General features: G+C 35.6%; 1 protein-coding gene across 8 annotated transcripts in view; it reads left to right on the top strand.

The window, feature by feature from the left end:
* Nucleotides 1–15,031, top strand: part of SSH2 (slingshot protein phosphatase 2) — a 412,119-nt gene that overhangs the window by 91,906 nt on the left and 305,182 nt on the right. The window contains exon 1 of one of the 8 annotated variants that reach the window (XM_077165404.1): nucleotides 4,970–7,179. The exons of the other annotated variants lie outside the window; for them this stretch is intronic. Within the exon in view, the coding sequence (XP_077021519.1) occupies nucleotides 7,177–7,179 (3 nt within the window). The 5' untranslated portion in view covers nucleotides 4,970–7,176. Of the gene's footprint in view, nucleotides 1–4,969; nucleotides 7,180–15,031 lie in introns of those variants that run through there. 8 annotated transcript variants of the gene reach the window in all.

Here is a 15,031-nt window from a genome sequence, read left to right as displayed (position 1 = left end):
TGGCTTGATAGCCTAGGATACCAGAACCCTGAACCTTTTACCAGTAATTGCTGTGGTGGTATAAGCCTACCTTGTTGCTGAAACTATTGAATCACAATCCTGGTTTCTTGCTTGGGGAATTTGGATGCCGTGCATTGATTTTTCCCTACCACTTCTACATAAGAATTCCAGGAGGTTTCTTGATTACTTTTGGAATCTTGGGACTTATTCATAAGTATTGCTTCTTAGGCATTCATGGGATTTCAGGACTGGAAAATTTACTACTTTGACTTCGTTTTATTATGAAAACTGTTTCCAGAGTTTGGAATAAAGGTCAGAATAGCTCATCTTTTGGGTGGTTTCAGGAGAGTTTTTGTTATAGTGAAAACCCTGTACTATATCTTTAGTAGGAATTGATTGCAGATTTTCTAGTGTATGGCAACGTATATCATTCCTACAGAAGAATATTTTAATTTGTAATCGCACAACTGAATAAAGTTCTCCCTTTCAGTTTTTTTATGTGAAGTTTTCAAAGGGCAAAGGGATATTAAGTAGTCTGCAAGATGTCAGAAAGCCCTAATGAAAAAATTTATCTGGGAATTATTCATTAGGATGTTAATCATTTTCATCTATAGCTATACCAGCCATAAACAATTATATATGATCTGTTTCACAGTTTTAACAAATATGTCTCATAAGATCTTATGCCCCTGACAAAAGTGTTTATTATGTATATAGTGATATGATAATCTTTGTACAATTTTTGAATAATATACTTTGGTTGCTTAAAATATTGTGGGACTGGGTTACATGGGTCCAGTTGTGTTATTCAAATATAATGAATCATATATTCAGTAAGACATAAATAGAGCATACGTACCCTTAGCAATGCCATATAGGAAGAGAGTGCCCCTTTTCTTAGAAGATGTGTTTATTTTGCATGTTAAAATGGGCAAGGATGTACCCTTTGAAAGTTTTGTCTTGAGGATCTAAAATTTAAAAGTAACAATAGCAGTGAAAAACAGTAAAACTCTAAGAATAGTAGTATGATTTTATTCAAGGCTGTCAAGTGTTTTCTACAGAAAGTAAAGTTGTCTAAACTTGTATCTTATCATTTGTTACTTGGGTTCAGATTGTCTTGTTTTTAAACAAAGGAGGAAATTCTTGTTTTTAGGTGACTCATAGTGATGTAGTAGGTTAGTAATGGGGTGGTGTTTAAACCATGGCTCAATATGAACACCGGAAATAACAGATACTTGTAGTTTCCCCATAGAATTTAGCTCTTATTATTGGAATTCTTAGGAATCTATGGATTCAGGAAACAGATTCCATGAAAGTCTTAATTCAGAATGGTTAAATCTCACTAATTTGTGACCATGGGAATTTAAGGAGTGGCGCTTTTCTAATAAATGAGCTATAATTAGCTTATGCTTTTAAAACTAAATATGCAGCAGTCTCTCTTACCTGTGATTATTTTTCTCCTCTCCCTTGAGACCCATTCATCTAACGATTGGATAATTTATCCATTTAAAGTTAATTAAATTCAGCTACTGAAACTTATTTTATGGTGTTCTTTTTTCCTTTTAAATCTTACTGTGGGTATGGAACTAGGTCTAATAAAAATTTGATTTTGGCATTTTTATAGCTATGCGAATATTGTCATGATACTTGAAAAAACCATTTGCTGGTAAAAAGGGAGCAGATATGGATTATTGGAAAGATATATAGAAATTTACTCTTCTAGTTACAGAGATTGATATTTTTATAATTTCCTATACGAGAAGTTGTGATGAAATTTAAACAAATCAGGTCATTTTTACAACAGGGCAGAATACAGTTTTTAATAATAAATCTTCTAATGCTATGTTTGGAAAAACTCTTTATGAAAACCGTAGGGGAAGAATTGGAACACAATTAAAATTTTAGCAGGATTGATGCATTTTGACAGTGATTGATTGACAATCTAATCTAGGAGAGAAGAATTAGATAATTTTTTTTTCTTACTTTTTAAAAAATTTTTTATTAATTAAGAAAATTACAAGAAAGAAACACAAACATTTCCAACACACACACTCAGCAATTCACAATGTCATCACATAGTTGCATATTCATCATCATTATCATTTCCCAGAACATTTGCATCAATTCAGAAAAGAAATAAAAAGACAACAGGAAAATAAAACAAAATCAGAAAAGAAAAAAAAATTTTACATACCATACCCCTCACCCCTCCCTTTCATTGATCACTAGCATTTCAATCCATTAAATTTATTTTAACATTTGTTCCCCCTATTATTTATTTTTATTCCATATATTCTACTTATCTGTTGACAAGGTAGATAAAAGAAGCATCAGACACAATGTTTTCACAATCACACTGTCACATTGTGAGAGCTATATCATTATACAATCATCATCAAGAAACATGGCTACTGGAACACAGCTGTACATTTTCAGGCAGTTCCCTCCAGCCTCTCCATTACATCTTGACTAACAACGTGATATCCACTTAATGCGTAAGAATAACCTCCAGGATAACCTCTCGACTCTGTTTGGAATCTCTCAGCCATTGACGCTTTGTCTCATTTCACTCTTTCCCCTTTTGGTCGAGAAGGTTTTCTCAATCCCTTGATGCTGAATCTCAGCTCATTCCAGGATTTCTGTCCCACGTTGCCAGGAAGATCCACACCTCTGGGAGTCATGTCCCACGCAGACAGGGGGAGGGTGGTGAGTTTGCTTGCTGTGTTGGCTGGAGAGAGAGGCCACATCTGAGCAACAAAAGAGGTTCTCCTGGGGGTGACTCTTAGGCCTAATTTTAAGTAGGCTTGACCTATCCCTTGTGGGGTTAAGTTTCATATGAACAAACCCCAAGACTGGGGGCTCAGTCTATAGCTTTGGTTGCCCACACTGCTTGTGAGAATATCAAGAATTCAACTTGGGGAAGTTGAGTTTTCCCCCGTTTTCACCATTCCCTGAAGGGAACTTTGCAAATACTTTTCCACTCACTGATCAAATCACTCTGGGATTCATCAGGGCATCACCTAGACAAACCAACAAAATCTCATGTCCTATACAAAGTTCCATGTACGTAAGGTGCTCAACCAACTATCTACATAAGTTATATTAGGAGATGCACTAGTCAAAGTATAGATTTGTACCAAATAAACATTTTTTGCTTTAGTCTCACACATAAGTTGAAATTTTAAAATATTAATTACCATCTGTTTTCAGCACACTGCAGTAATGTTGTTCTTTTGTTCTTCCTCATACAAAAACATTTTTTAAATTTGTACATTTAGTCATTATCATTATACACTCTAGGCATTCCTAGATTATACCATCTCAATCTTTGTCTATCTTTCTTTGTGATTTCATTTATGCCCCAGCCCTCCTCCCTCTACTATTCTCATATGCAGCTTCATTCAGTGTTTTAACATAATTGTATTACAGTTGGGTAATATTGTGCTGTCCATTTCTGAATTTTTATATTCAGTCCTGTTGCACAATCTGTATCCCTTCAGCTCCAATTACCCAATATCTTACCCTATTTCTATCTCCTGATGGTCTCTGTTACCAACAGACTATTCCAAGTTTGTTCACTAATGTCGGTTCATATCAGTGAGATGATATAGTATTTGTCCTTTTGTTTCTGGCTAATCACACTCAGCATAATGTCCTCAAGGTCCATTCATGTTGTTATATACTTCATAACTTTATTCTGTCTTACAGCTACATAATTTTCCATCTTATGTAAATGCCACAGTTTAGCCAACCTTCTGTTGATGGACATTTTGGCTGCTTCCATCTCTTGGTAATTGTAAATAATGCTGCTATAAACATTGGTGTGTAAATGTCCATTTGTGTCCTTGCCCTCATGTCCTTTGAGTAGAGACAGCATATAGATGGGTCCTGTTTTTTAATCCATTCTGCCAGACTATGTCTTTTGATTGGAGAGTTTAATCCATTAACATTCAGTGTTATTACTGCATGTGCAGTACTTTCTTCTACTATTTTGCCTTCTGGATTTTATCTGTCATATCTAATTATCCTTCTTTTTACCTTTACTCATAGTCTTCCTTTCTACACTCTTCTCCACACCTCTCTCTTCTGTCTTTTTGTATGTCTCTAGTGCTCCCTTTAGTATTTCTTGCAGAGCTGGTCTCTTGGTCACAAATTCTCTTAGTGATTTTTTGTCTGAAGATGTTTTAATTTCTCCCTCATTTTTGAAGGACAGTTTTGCTGGATATAGAATTCTTGGTTGGCAGTTTTTCTCTTCCAGTAATTTAAATATATCATCCCACTGTCTTCTCACCTCCATGGTTTCTGCTGAGAGATCTGCGCATAGTCTTATTGGGCTTCCCTTGTATGTGATGGATTGCTTTTCTCTTGCTGCTTTCAAGATCCTCTCTTTCTCTTTGACCTCTGACATTCTGATTAGTAAATGTCTTGGAGTATGTTTATTTGGATCTGTTCTCTTTGGGGTACGCTGCACTTCTTGGATCTCTAATTTTACGTCTTTCATAAGAGTTGGGAAATTTTCAGTGATAATTTCCTCCATTAGTTTTTCTCCTCCTTTTCCCTTCTATTCTCCTTCTGGGATACCCACAGCATGTATATTCGTGCACTTCATATTATCTTTCAGTTCCCTGAGTCCCTGCTCATATTTTTCCATTTTTTCCCCCTACGTTTTCTTTTTTCTGCCAGATTTCAGATGTTCCATCCTCCAGTTCACTAATCCTATGTTCTGCCTCTCGAAATCTTCCATTGTAGGTTTCCATTGTTTTTTTCATTTCTTCTACCTTGCCTTTCATTCCCATAAGTTCTGATTTGTTTTTTCAGACTTTCATTTTCTTCTTTTTGTTCATTCCTTGCCTTCTTTATATCCTCCCTCAATTCATTGATTTGGTTTTTGATGAGGTTTTCCATGTCTGTTCATACATTCTGAATTAATTGTTTCAGCTCCTGTATCTCATTTGAATTGTTGGTTTGTTCCTTTGACTGGGCCATATTTTCAATTTTCCTAATGTGATTTGTTATTTTTTGCTGGCGTCTAGGCATTTAATTACCTTAATTAGTTTATTCTGGAGATTGCTTGCACTTCTTTTACCTAGGGTTTTCTTGCTGGATGAATTTGTTGTCTACCTGTTCTTTGACATTCCATTCAGCTTTATCTGGACCTCTAGCTTAAGTTTTGTTTAACAGAGGAGAATTTTTCAGTTCTTGTTTTCTTGTTTCTTGCCCTGCTTGTATGGTGACTTTTCCCTCCCAACCTTAGGAGGGTCTACTTAGATATTATAGACCCCAGCTGGATTTTCCCAGACCAAACTGGCCTCCTATCAGGAGGAAAGAGTCACCTGCGTTGGTTTTCCCTGAGGGTGAGACCCAGCAGGTTGACAGACTTTCCTGTGAAGTCTCTGGGCTCTGTTTTTCTTATCCTGCCCAGTATGTGGTACGTGTCTGCCTGCAGGTCCCACCAGCATAAGATGATGCAGTACCTTTAACTTTGGCTGGGGGCATGGTGGAGACAGAAGAGAGGTTGTAGGCTGGTTTTAATGGCTTCAAATTACCAAGCCCTGGTGTCTGAATTCCTTGAGGGAGGGATTTCACCTGAGTTGGGCTTCACCCCTCCCCTGGGGAAGGCACAGATTCCAGATAAGCCCCCAAAAGAGCTCACTTCTGCCTGCACCTGGGGAAATTGCAGCCTGAGAAGTCCTGTTGCTGTATCCAAAGGCAGTCAAGCCTTTGTAGAAACACAGCCACAAAAACCTCTGTTTCCTTCTTTTTTTTTTTTTTTTTCCCCCTTTTTCCGTCAGTCCTGCCCCGTTGGTGACGGGGCAAAAATGAGCAACCTCTGCTTTGACCAGGTTCACCTGAGCTGGGGCCTATGTTTAGGAGTCAGAATTTGTTAATTAATTCCACAATTGGTGTTTGATTGTGCTCAGTCCCTGCTGCTGGTAAAGTTCTTTTCATTTCCCCTGTGGGAAGCAGCCTGTGGGGGAGGGGCGCCAGCCGCAGCAGCTTTGGGAACTCACAGTTCTGTGGGGGCTCACAGCTGGTCCAGCTGGTCCAGACTGGGGTACACTGTGTGTCTGGTCACTGATGTGGCCCCAGGAGCTGTTCTGTACTGTTTCTGGTTATTTGGTAGTTGTTCTGGAGGATGAACTAAAATGCGCACATTGTTAAGCCACCATCTTGACCTGGAGAATTAGATAATTTTAAAAAAGTGAAACAACTTTTAAGGCCAGGTGTTGATGAAAAGTAGCCAATTTAATTTTGGACCCTAGTCTTTTCTTTATTTGGAACTTTTCGGTTGGTTAAAGAGTTACAGACTATAGGATAATAAGACTAATTTTTTGAACAAGTATAGCAGAACCTATATATTCAAAGGACTGCTGTCTAGTTCCTAAGGAAAGTGGACATTATTTATACAAATGATGTGTCATTTGCTTAACATCTTTGGAGTTCCTTATTTTGGAATTGCCTTCAGTTCTTTTAAAGATCTTCAAAGATAAAAAGTACTCCTTTGAAAATGAATTTGATTTTTGGAAATAGCCAAAAATAATTTGTATCCAAAATATCTTAATTGTCTATTATATTTTTAGGCCCCAGAGTTACAAGAATGTTAAAAATATTCAGCCCCTGTTCTCAAAGCTGTTGGAGTATGGTTGATGCATAACCCTAGGGCAAATGGCACATCAAAAGACTCAGGGATTTGGCAGGGAGATGCAGAACAGGGAAGGGCACTCAACCTTGGAGCCCTATTCATAAAAATAATAATTTTAGTAAAAGAAAGAATGAAATATAAAGCAGGCTCATCTATAAGTTAATGAGATAAATTTTTGTAAATTGGCTTAAAACATACTTTCCAAATAGATATTCCAAAAATGTTCTAAGTACTGAGGTATTTTTCTAGATGATTATTTGAAGAGAACACTCTTAAAAATATATACGCTGTTGTGTTGGTTAAAAATTCTTTCATTAGTTTATTATTTTATATACTTATACTGAATTCTTTGATTTTTACCTTGAGAGATAATTTCAAAAAGTATTCATCGTGTAAAATTGGTATTGATTTTGTCCTTTTTCCCTTCTCCTACCTAGATGCTTCAACCACATCCTATATTTTTTCATATTCCTAGGCTAAAGAACACAAGTATCCTTTCACAAGAAATATGAGGGGGAGAGAGGAGCGAAGAAATGGTAAAATTAAAAAATATTTTGAGCTGATTGATCTCAGAGACAGAGTAGTTAAACTTAGATCCTTTTTTCCCCTAAAGGTGTTAAAGATGTTAAATGATAGAAACCTACATCTAGAATGAAAAAACAAAACAAAACAAATTTTCAGACTTTTTTCGGAATCAGAAAGTGGATGATAGAATGTCCTTGTAACTTATTGTCCAAAAGAGGATAATACTGAGAATGAAAGGGGTTGTATTAAATCATTTCACGTGCAACAGGTATTAGTAGGACTTGGGTAAACTGGGACATATGGCCATTCCAGTGATAGAGGATTCTAGAAAACAACTCCAAAGTGAACATATACAGAGGCTGCTTTTTTAAAGGGGTTGTGATATTCTCATAAGAAAGGCTGCTTTTATGCAACTATATTACTTTGTAATCTCATTTTATATCTGAGCAAAGAAGCAAAGGCACTTACATAATTATTAAATGAAATTGTTGAATTTAATTTTTAAAATTTCCTGTATCATATCTACCAGCATGTAGTGTGTATTCATTGCCATTCTTGCCTATGAAGTTAAGGAATAGGCCAAGCTGCTTTAAAAAAGGAAACCCCTGACATAATGAGACATTTATTTTTGAATCAAAGTTCATTTCTCTCTTATGTAGCAGTCTAGAGGGAGAACCATTACTTGTTAATTAGAGGTCAAAGAACTGCTCTTAAAATGGAGTGATTAGGATCTCTTCAGGAGCATATAGTTCTGAATTTTCCTGAAATATAGACTCATATATTGGCTTTTTTGGCTACTTAGTATTCTTCAGGAGCATATAGTTCTGAATTTTCCTGAAATATAGACTCATATATTGGCTTTTTTGGCTACTTAGTATTTTTTATTTAAAAGTCTGCCTGCATCCTGTTATCCCGCCAGGCTTTGCAACAAAGAAGTACAAAGAGCTTGTCATTTGAAGAATGAAGAGTTTTAAAATTGGAATTTATCTCAGTATTTATTTGCTGAGTTTTAGTATCTAAACTAATCCTAACTAAAAAAATTCCATTTCACTGAGAAGGGAAAATATTTTATTTAGAATTTGTTCCCGTTATATTCTTTTGTAATCATCTGGTGTACATTAATTATTTCGTTCCTTGGTATAGCATTATATTGAGGTTATTTGTTTAAGGGCCATTCTCTCTTAGTAGACTGAAGTCTGAAACCTTTCTTATTCATTGTGGTAACCCTCTTAGTGTCTGGAACATAATACATATGTAATAAATATGTATTAATCTCGTTAAATATAGACTTCCTCATTTCTAAAATAAGAAGTTCTGGGGCTGATAATTTTACCTAAGCATATTGAATGAATGACTTACATTTCATGGTATTAAATGGTTGAGAATGAATATTTAAATTTATAGGCTGTATTTTATAGTTGTTACAAATTTTTTCCCAGCTCTTTTTTTAATCTTTTTGTTGAGAAATATCCACACACGTACAGTCCAACAATATGATACAATCAGTGGCTCACAATATCATCACATAGTTGTGTGTTCTTCACCATAATCATTTTAGAATATTTGCATCACTCCAGAAAAAGAAATAAGAAAAAAAAACCTCATACATCCCATACCCCTTCACCCCCTCCCTCTCATCAACCCACAGTATTTCAGTCTACTCAATTTTTACTCTTTCTCTGCCCCTATTATTTATTTTTACTCATCTGTCCATATCCTGGATAAAAAGGAGCATCAGATGCAAGATTTTCACAATCACAGACAAATTTTAAAGAATAAGAATGGGAAAACACAAATTAAACTCATGAAAACGACCATTTGAAACTAGCTAGCAATAAAATGCATGGGAACGGGGTTGAATGGACTTGATGGAACAATAGAATGTGCAAAAGATGTGACAGTATGACCCATTTGTAGAACTGCACATGATTCTATTCACCTGGAAGGGAGAGTAGTGGCATGGTGGAAGAAGAAACTAAAGAGGCCAGTCATGAGGAATGTTATTAGGAAGTTGACTTTATCTTAGAAACCATGAAGAAACACTGAAGAATTTCACGCAGATGATTGATGTGATCAGATTAGCATTTTAGAAAGATATTTATCTGAAAAATGTATTTATGGGGGCCAGATATAGTTAGATCCTAAATTGGGGGTAGGAGAAAAGGGTGGTAATTGTGAGAGAAGGGTCTAGAATATGGCTTCAGTGTTTCAGGTTAGGGCAGCTAGGTGGAGAGTCGAGTTTCACTGAGATAGAGAATACAGAGGCCCAAAGGTAGAAGGTGAATATCCTGAATTTGATGCATATATATGAAATAATCAAGGGAAAGTCCCAGATTGTTTAGAGATCCGTTTGCTGTTCAGCAAGATTTAGGGTAGGAACAAATAAAATGATAATGACCTTTTACTGAGCTTTTGCTTAAATGTGTCAGTCACATAGTAAGCACTTTATATACATCAAGGCATTTAATCCTTATGAATTAGTTGTTATTCCCAATTTTTTTTTTTTTTGCACAGGCAGGCATCAGGAATCGAACCCGGGTCTCTGGCATGACAGGCGAGAATTCTGCCACTGAGCCACTGTCACACCGTCCTATTCCCATTTTAAAAATTAGGAAACTGAGGCCCAAGGTTACACAGTTAGTCAGTAACAGAGTTACTTGTTGACTCTAAAACTTTGTTGAAACCATGAGGATATGAATGCAGTCACCTGGGGAGACTACATAGGGTAAGACAAGTAAAGGACTAAGGGTAACTAATGCATGAAGAAAGTACAGAACTAAACATGGACTTCTGAGGGTCTTGGACAATTTGGAGGCTGGTGGAGGAAGATCTTGCAAATAAGACTGAAAAGAAATATCAAAAGTAGTACTACTCAAAATGTGTTCCTCAGTTTATTTGTAATATAAGATTGTTCTTAAATGATGAATATGCAACGATGTGATGTTATTAAGAATTACTGATTGTACATGTAGAATGGAATGATTTCTAATTGTTTTGTTAATTCTTTTTTTAATTAATAAAAAAAAAAGAAGATTGTTCTTAAAAAGAGTGAAAGTGTTCTCTAGTCAAGTAATTTTGGGAAACACTGCAGAACCCCATTTTGTAGAGTCACAAATGCATAATTGTATATTAAAGATCTGAGAAATCCTATAGTAAAGAACTGTATTGACTTCAGTATTACATTTCCCAAAACAATCTGATCATGAACTAACCCCCAGCTTTAAAAAAAAATTTTTTTTAAACATAATGACTGTTAATATCATAGGAGTGAAGACTAGCAAGCATGAAATCCAGGTAAGTGTGGCACCACAGACTCTTAAGCAAAGATAGAATTTCAGGAAGGAAGTGGTCACTGTTGGGTCACATGTCTCAGGGAGGTCAGAAAAGATGAGAGTAGAAAGTCGCTGGCTTTGGTACTTAGGGAGTATTAGTGACCTACTTGAGAGCAGCTTCAGTGGAACTGGAAGATTAGAAGACGGATTAGCAGGTTGACAAATTAAATGAGTGGTAAGGAAGGGGACGTTGCAAGTTAAGATCCTTCTTTCTAAACCCTTGTCTTTGAATGAGAAGAAAGTAGAGCAAAGTGTGGGGTGAGAAAAGGGCTCTTTTGGAAAAGGTTTGGGAATATTTTTCCACCGAGGGGAAGGGATCACTAAGAAAGAAAAGGATCAAGACATGGTAGGGAAGAGAAGATGATTCTTGGAGTAAGATTTTCAGAGGAAATGGGAGGGGGGAAGTTCCAGAAAACAGATGGATTAGCTTTGGAGGGGTGGGAAATACTGCACTGAGCGCTAGTACAGTAATGCCCTTAGGAACTATTTGAGGCCCAGAGGATTGTATTTCCTCTTTTCTAAGTAGGAATGTTGGGCTTTTGGTGTTTGTTTTTGGTCTGCTTTGTATAGCTTTTCTGAATCTTCCTCCGCATTGTCACAGTGTCAGCAGTCACTTCCTGCTATCAGTGTGTCTTCCTCTAGCAGCTCTTTACTTTTACTGATTTGCTACTTTGAATCTGCTTCCATTTGGGGAATCAGAAAACCAAGCTTTTCATAATCAAATAGGAGTTAAGAGCAAATAACCTGTGGTCTACAAAGCATCCCCCCACCCTGCCCCCGCAACGAATGGCATGGCATTCATAAGCTGTGGAACATCTCTTTTCTTTACTTAGAGTCCTTTATTTTAGTTCCTTTATTACAGTGAGTCACATTGGAATTCCTGCATTTTCTAGATAGATAAGAGATTCCAGACAAGGGACCTCTAGGAAGTTTTTTAATTTATATGTATTTACTATTGAAAATGTCTACTACTGCTTTATTTCTTTACCTGTTTATTCTATAAGTCATTTTTTCCTGATATTTGAAAGCTTCTTGGTCATAGATATCCTCAAGCTATATATTGTTCGTAAAAATCTTTTGTTTTGTTTAAAGATTTTGTTAAAACTAACTAGGAAAGTAATGTGATAAGTAGGACATACGGCCTAAATTATAACTATAAAATATTCTTCGGTTAGTACTACCTGGTGTTTGTGGTGTGGTCTTACAATGAGGCCTTTTGATTTTGATTTTATATGGGTCACTATATTTATATAATGATGCGCTTGGGCTCTGTACTTAGGGAGATTTATGATTCTTCCATCTAGAGCTGTATAGCCCTTCCTTTCAAATGAGAAGTCTGGAAGTTCTATAGTTACCTTTGGACTGCTTTTCATAAATCATAAGTTTGGAGGGTATATTTTATTTTATTTTTCTAAAACTACGGCATATGTTCAGCATTGTGGAATTTATTTAGAAGTATAGATTAAGTCTGGTGGGTTTCATCCATGTAGCATAATACAGGGAAGTATTTGTATTAAATATGACTGCTTACCATCTGCATTAAGTTGCATGTGGGGATTTAGCAAAACAGACCTGTGGGCCTTATCCCTGTCCCACTGAATCAGATTCTGTCCTGATGGGGCACAGAGTTGTGTGTTGTTAACAGACCCTGGGTGATTCTAGTAGGTGCTAACATGTGAAAAACACTGGCACAGGGGATCCAGTCCTGTGATTAAGTCTTGGCCCAGTCTGTTTCTTCCACTGAATATAGCAACAGTATCTATCATTAGAACCTAAATCTGAAGAGTATTTGCTCAGATGCTTTTCATGGGATGATCTTTTTTTTTTTAATTATTATTGTTAAATATAACATATATACAAAGAAAAGGAAAAAAAGGAATGATTTTCAAAGTACACTTCAAGTAGATACAGAACAGATTTCAGAGTTTGTTATGGGTTACCATTCCACTTCATGGGATGATCTTTTAAGAATTTTTTGAGACTTATGTTGGCTTTGAATTTTATTGGTTGTTTTTTTTTTTTTAAATGAAACCAATTTTATATAAAATGCCTTTCCTTATTTTAAATTAGAAGGATAAATTAACTACAGAAGGATATATATGAGCTGTTTCAATTTTCTTTTTTTATAGTGACCTTTTCTACTGTTTTCTGTGGTGAAGGTTGCCATTAAGACAGTAGAACTCTAAACTAACAGATCTGATTTATAAAAATTACTGGGTTTTACTTTCCATTCATGGATCCCCTTCCAGAGAGTTGCCCAACTTCCAAATTGTCCCTTCTAAGGAACTTAGTCTCATGCATGAAACTCTGTGTTCTTGGATTTTGGTGGGAAGACACTTACTGTCAGCTTCTCCACAAAACCCTTTCCTTCTATCCCCTGGGACCATGAGTGCTTCCTAGTCTTTAATTTCATGATCTTAGGCTTTTCCTTACCAATATCTGTCAGTTTCCACAGCTGAGTCAAGTGCAGCCTCTGTCTAAACATGGTTTCTTTATCTTCACATATGCTAGTCTGTAAAAACTATTCTGCATGTGTAAGACTATCTTATGTACTAATCTGACTTGTAAAAAATTAAATTTAAAAAGTGGGATTGGTTCTGAAAAAAAAAGATAAGAGAGGAAATATTTTCTTCACATTAAATTACAAAAATGAAAATACTTCTTTTTTTTCCCTAAAATTAATGTTTAGTAACAGAACCCCTAACTTCCAATGCAGATCTGGAAGACCATTTAAAACGGATCTTTTCCCTATGCCATGATGACCAGAAAGTTTCTTCTCTGAGTAAAACAAGTAAATATTAATAAGATAAGTGAAATCAATGTTTATTGAGTACCTATTCTGCACTAGGCACTGTTTTGAGCGTTTTATGGGTATGATCTGTTTAGTCTTCACAACATCCTTCTGAGGATGGGTACTATTAATATTCCCATTTTACAGGAAATCAAGGTGCAGATAAGGGGTGGAAAAGGATTAGAATCTAGGCAGTTTGACTTCAGAGCCCATTGTCTTAATAAAAGCACATGACAAAGATTGGCCTGCTTTATCCTTCTTTTTTTTTTTTCACTTAAACTCCAGTCTTGAAATCCATATGTCATTTTTGGTGAGCCTAGAAAAGAGAAACTAGGGAATAAACCTGAAATGCCCTGTTTTTTTTTTTTTTTCTAATAAAGCTCAAGCTTATCCTTCATTAATACTCATTAAACAATTCCAAAGTAACTATACCCAAAATGTAAGTCCTTTTTAGGTATTATTAAATGTGTTTCATGCTAACAACTCATTTTTATAACACTAATTAATTGCTAATCCAAAATATCATCCATAAGGATATTATCGAATAAAATAAAAGACCCCAAAGTAGGACAAGCTGCATGATGTGGAAGAAAGAATACTGACTGGCCTGCTAGAAGAGCCATTCATTTGGCTTTGCTGCCCCCATTTAACTCTGGGGCCCTGGCCAGTCTTTTCATCTGTCTGGCCCAAATTTTCTCATCTGAGACACAGAGTTGAACCTCTAAGGTCCTGTCCAGCCTTAGCATTTGGAGATACTATATATACTCTTGGTGAGGTATCTTTAGAACCATAGTATAGAAGCTGCAGGATTGCTATAATTGGGCTTTGTTCCTTGGATTTTGTGGTAATTATTGCCAGGCATGCAGAACAGGGTGAGGGATAATTCTGTTAACTGACCTCTGTATCCTGGAGTAGAAACCTCTGTCCCTGCACAGAAAATGTGATTTACATTCTCTGCCTTAAAAATGTATTTTTAGATGCTCTTAGCATCTTATTAAGGATCTACCCTAAGGCTATTCAAAACTTAAATATAGTACCTAATGAGTTAAAATATTACTGACTAAAATCAAGTTTTTAGAAACTTGATTTTAAAATAATCTTAAAAATGGACCTTTTGGTACAGGGTTAGAAGTAGGAAGGGAGGTGATGGTTGAAGAATAATTTAAGAACCAGATTTCCTTTTGGCCTGAAAAATTGACAGTGGTCCTGTTTATACTTTCTTGTTTATGTGTCCTTTTTATTTGTTTTTCAGTATACTGTAACCAATAAACCCTTGATAATAATAGTCGCTATCAGTTATAAAGTGCGTGGTACCAGGAAGCCTATTAAAGGATGTTAAGAAGACTTTAATAAATTTCTGCATGTTCTTTAAATGAAGACTTGCTGTTGTAAAGAAATTAATTTATATTTCAGTGCAATCTCAGTCAGAAACCTAACAGGCTTTCTTTTGGAACTTAATATATAAGTTGATTCTAAAAGTCATACAGAAGAGAAAATGCTCAAGAATAGCAAGGCTTTTTTTTTTTTTTGCACTGTTTTTTATTCTTTAGTCATTTTTAAATTGAGATTTAATCATCTAAAGTGTATAACCAGGGGTTCACAGTATCATCATAAAATAATGCATTCATCATTACAATAGATTTTTGAACATTTTCATTACTCCAAAAAACAATAAAAATAAAAGTAAAAAAGAACATAACCCCCTTACCGCCTCTTATTTATTTTACTTATTCCCTTACT

The sequence above is a fragment of the Tamandua tetradactyla genome, chromosome 6 (assembly GCF_023851605.1).
Source record: "Tamandua tetradactyla isolate mTamTet1 chromosome 6, mTamTet1.pri, whole genome shotgun sequence".
Classification (NCBI taxonomy): Eukaryota; Metazoa; Chordata; class Mammalia; order Pilosa; family Myrmecophagidae; genus Tamandua; species Tamandua tetradactyla.
The sequence above is the reverse complement of the archived record's forward strand: the minus strand, read 5'-3'. Positions and strand labels throughout refer to the sequence as shown.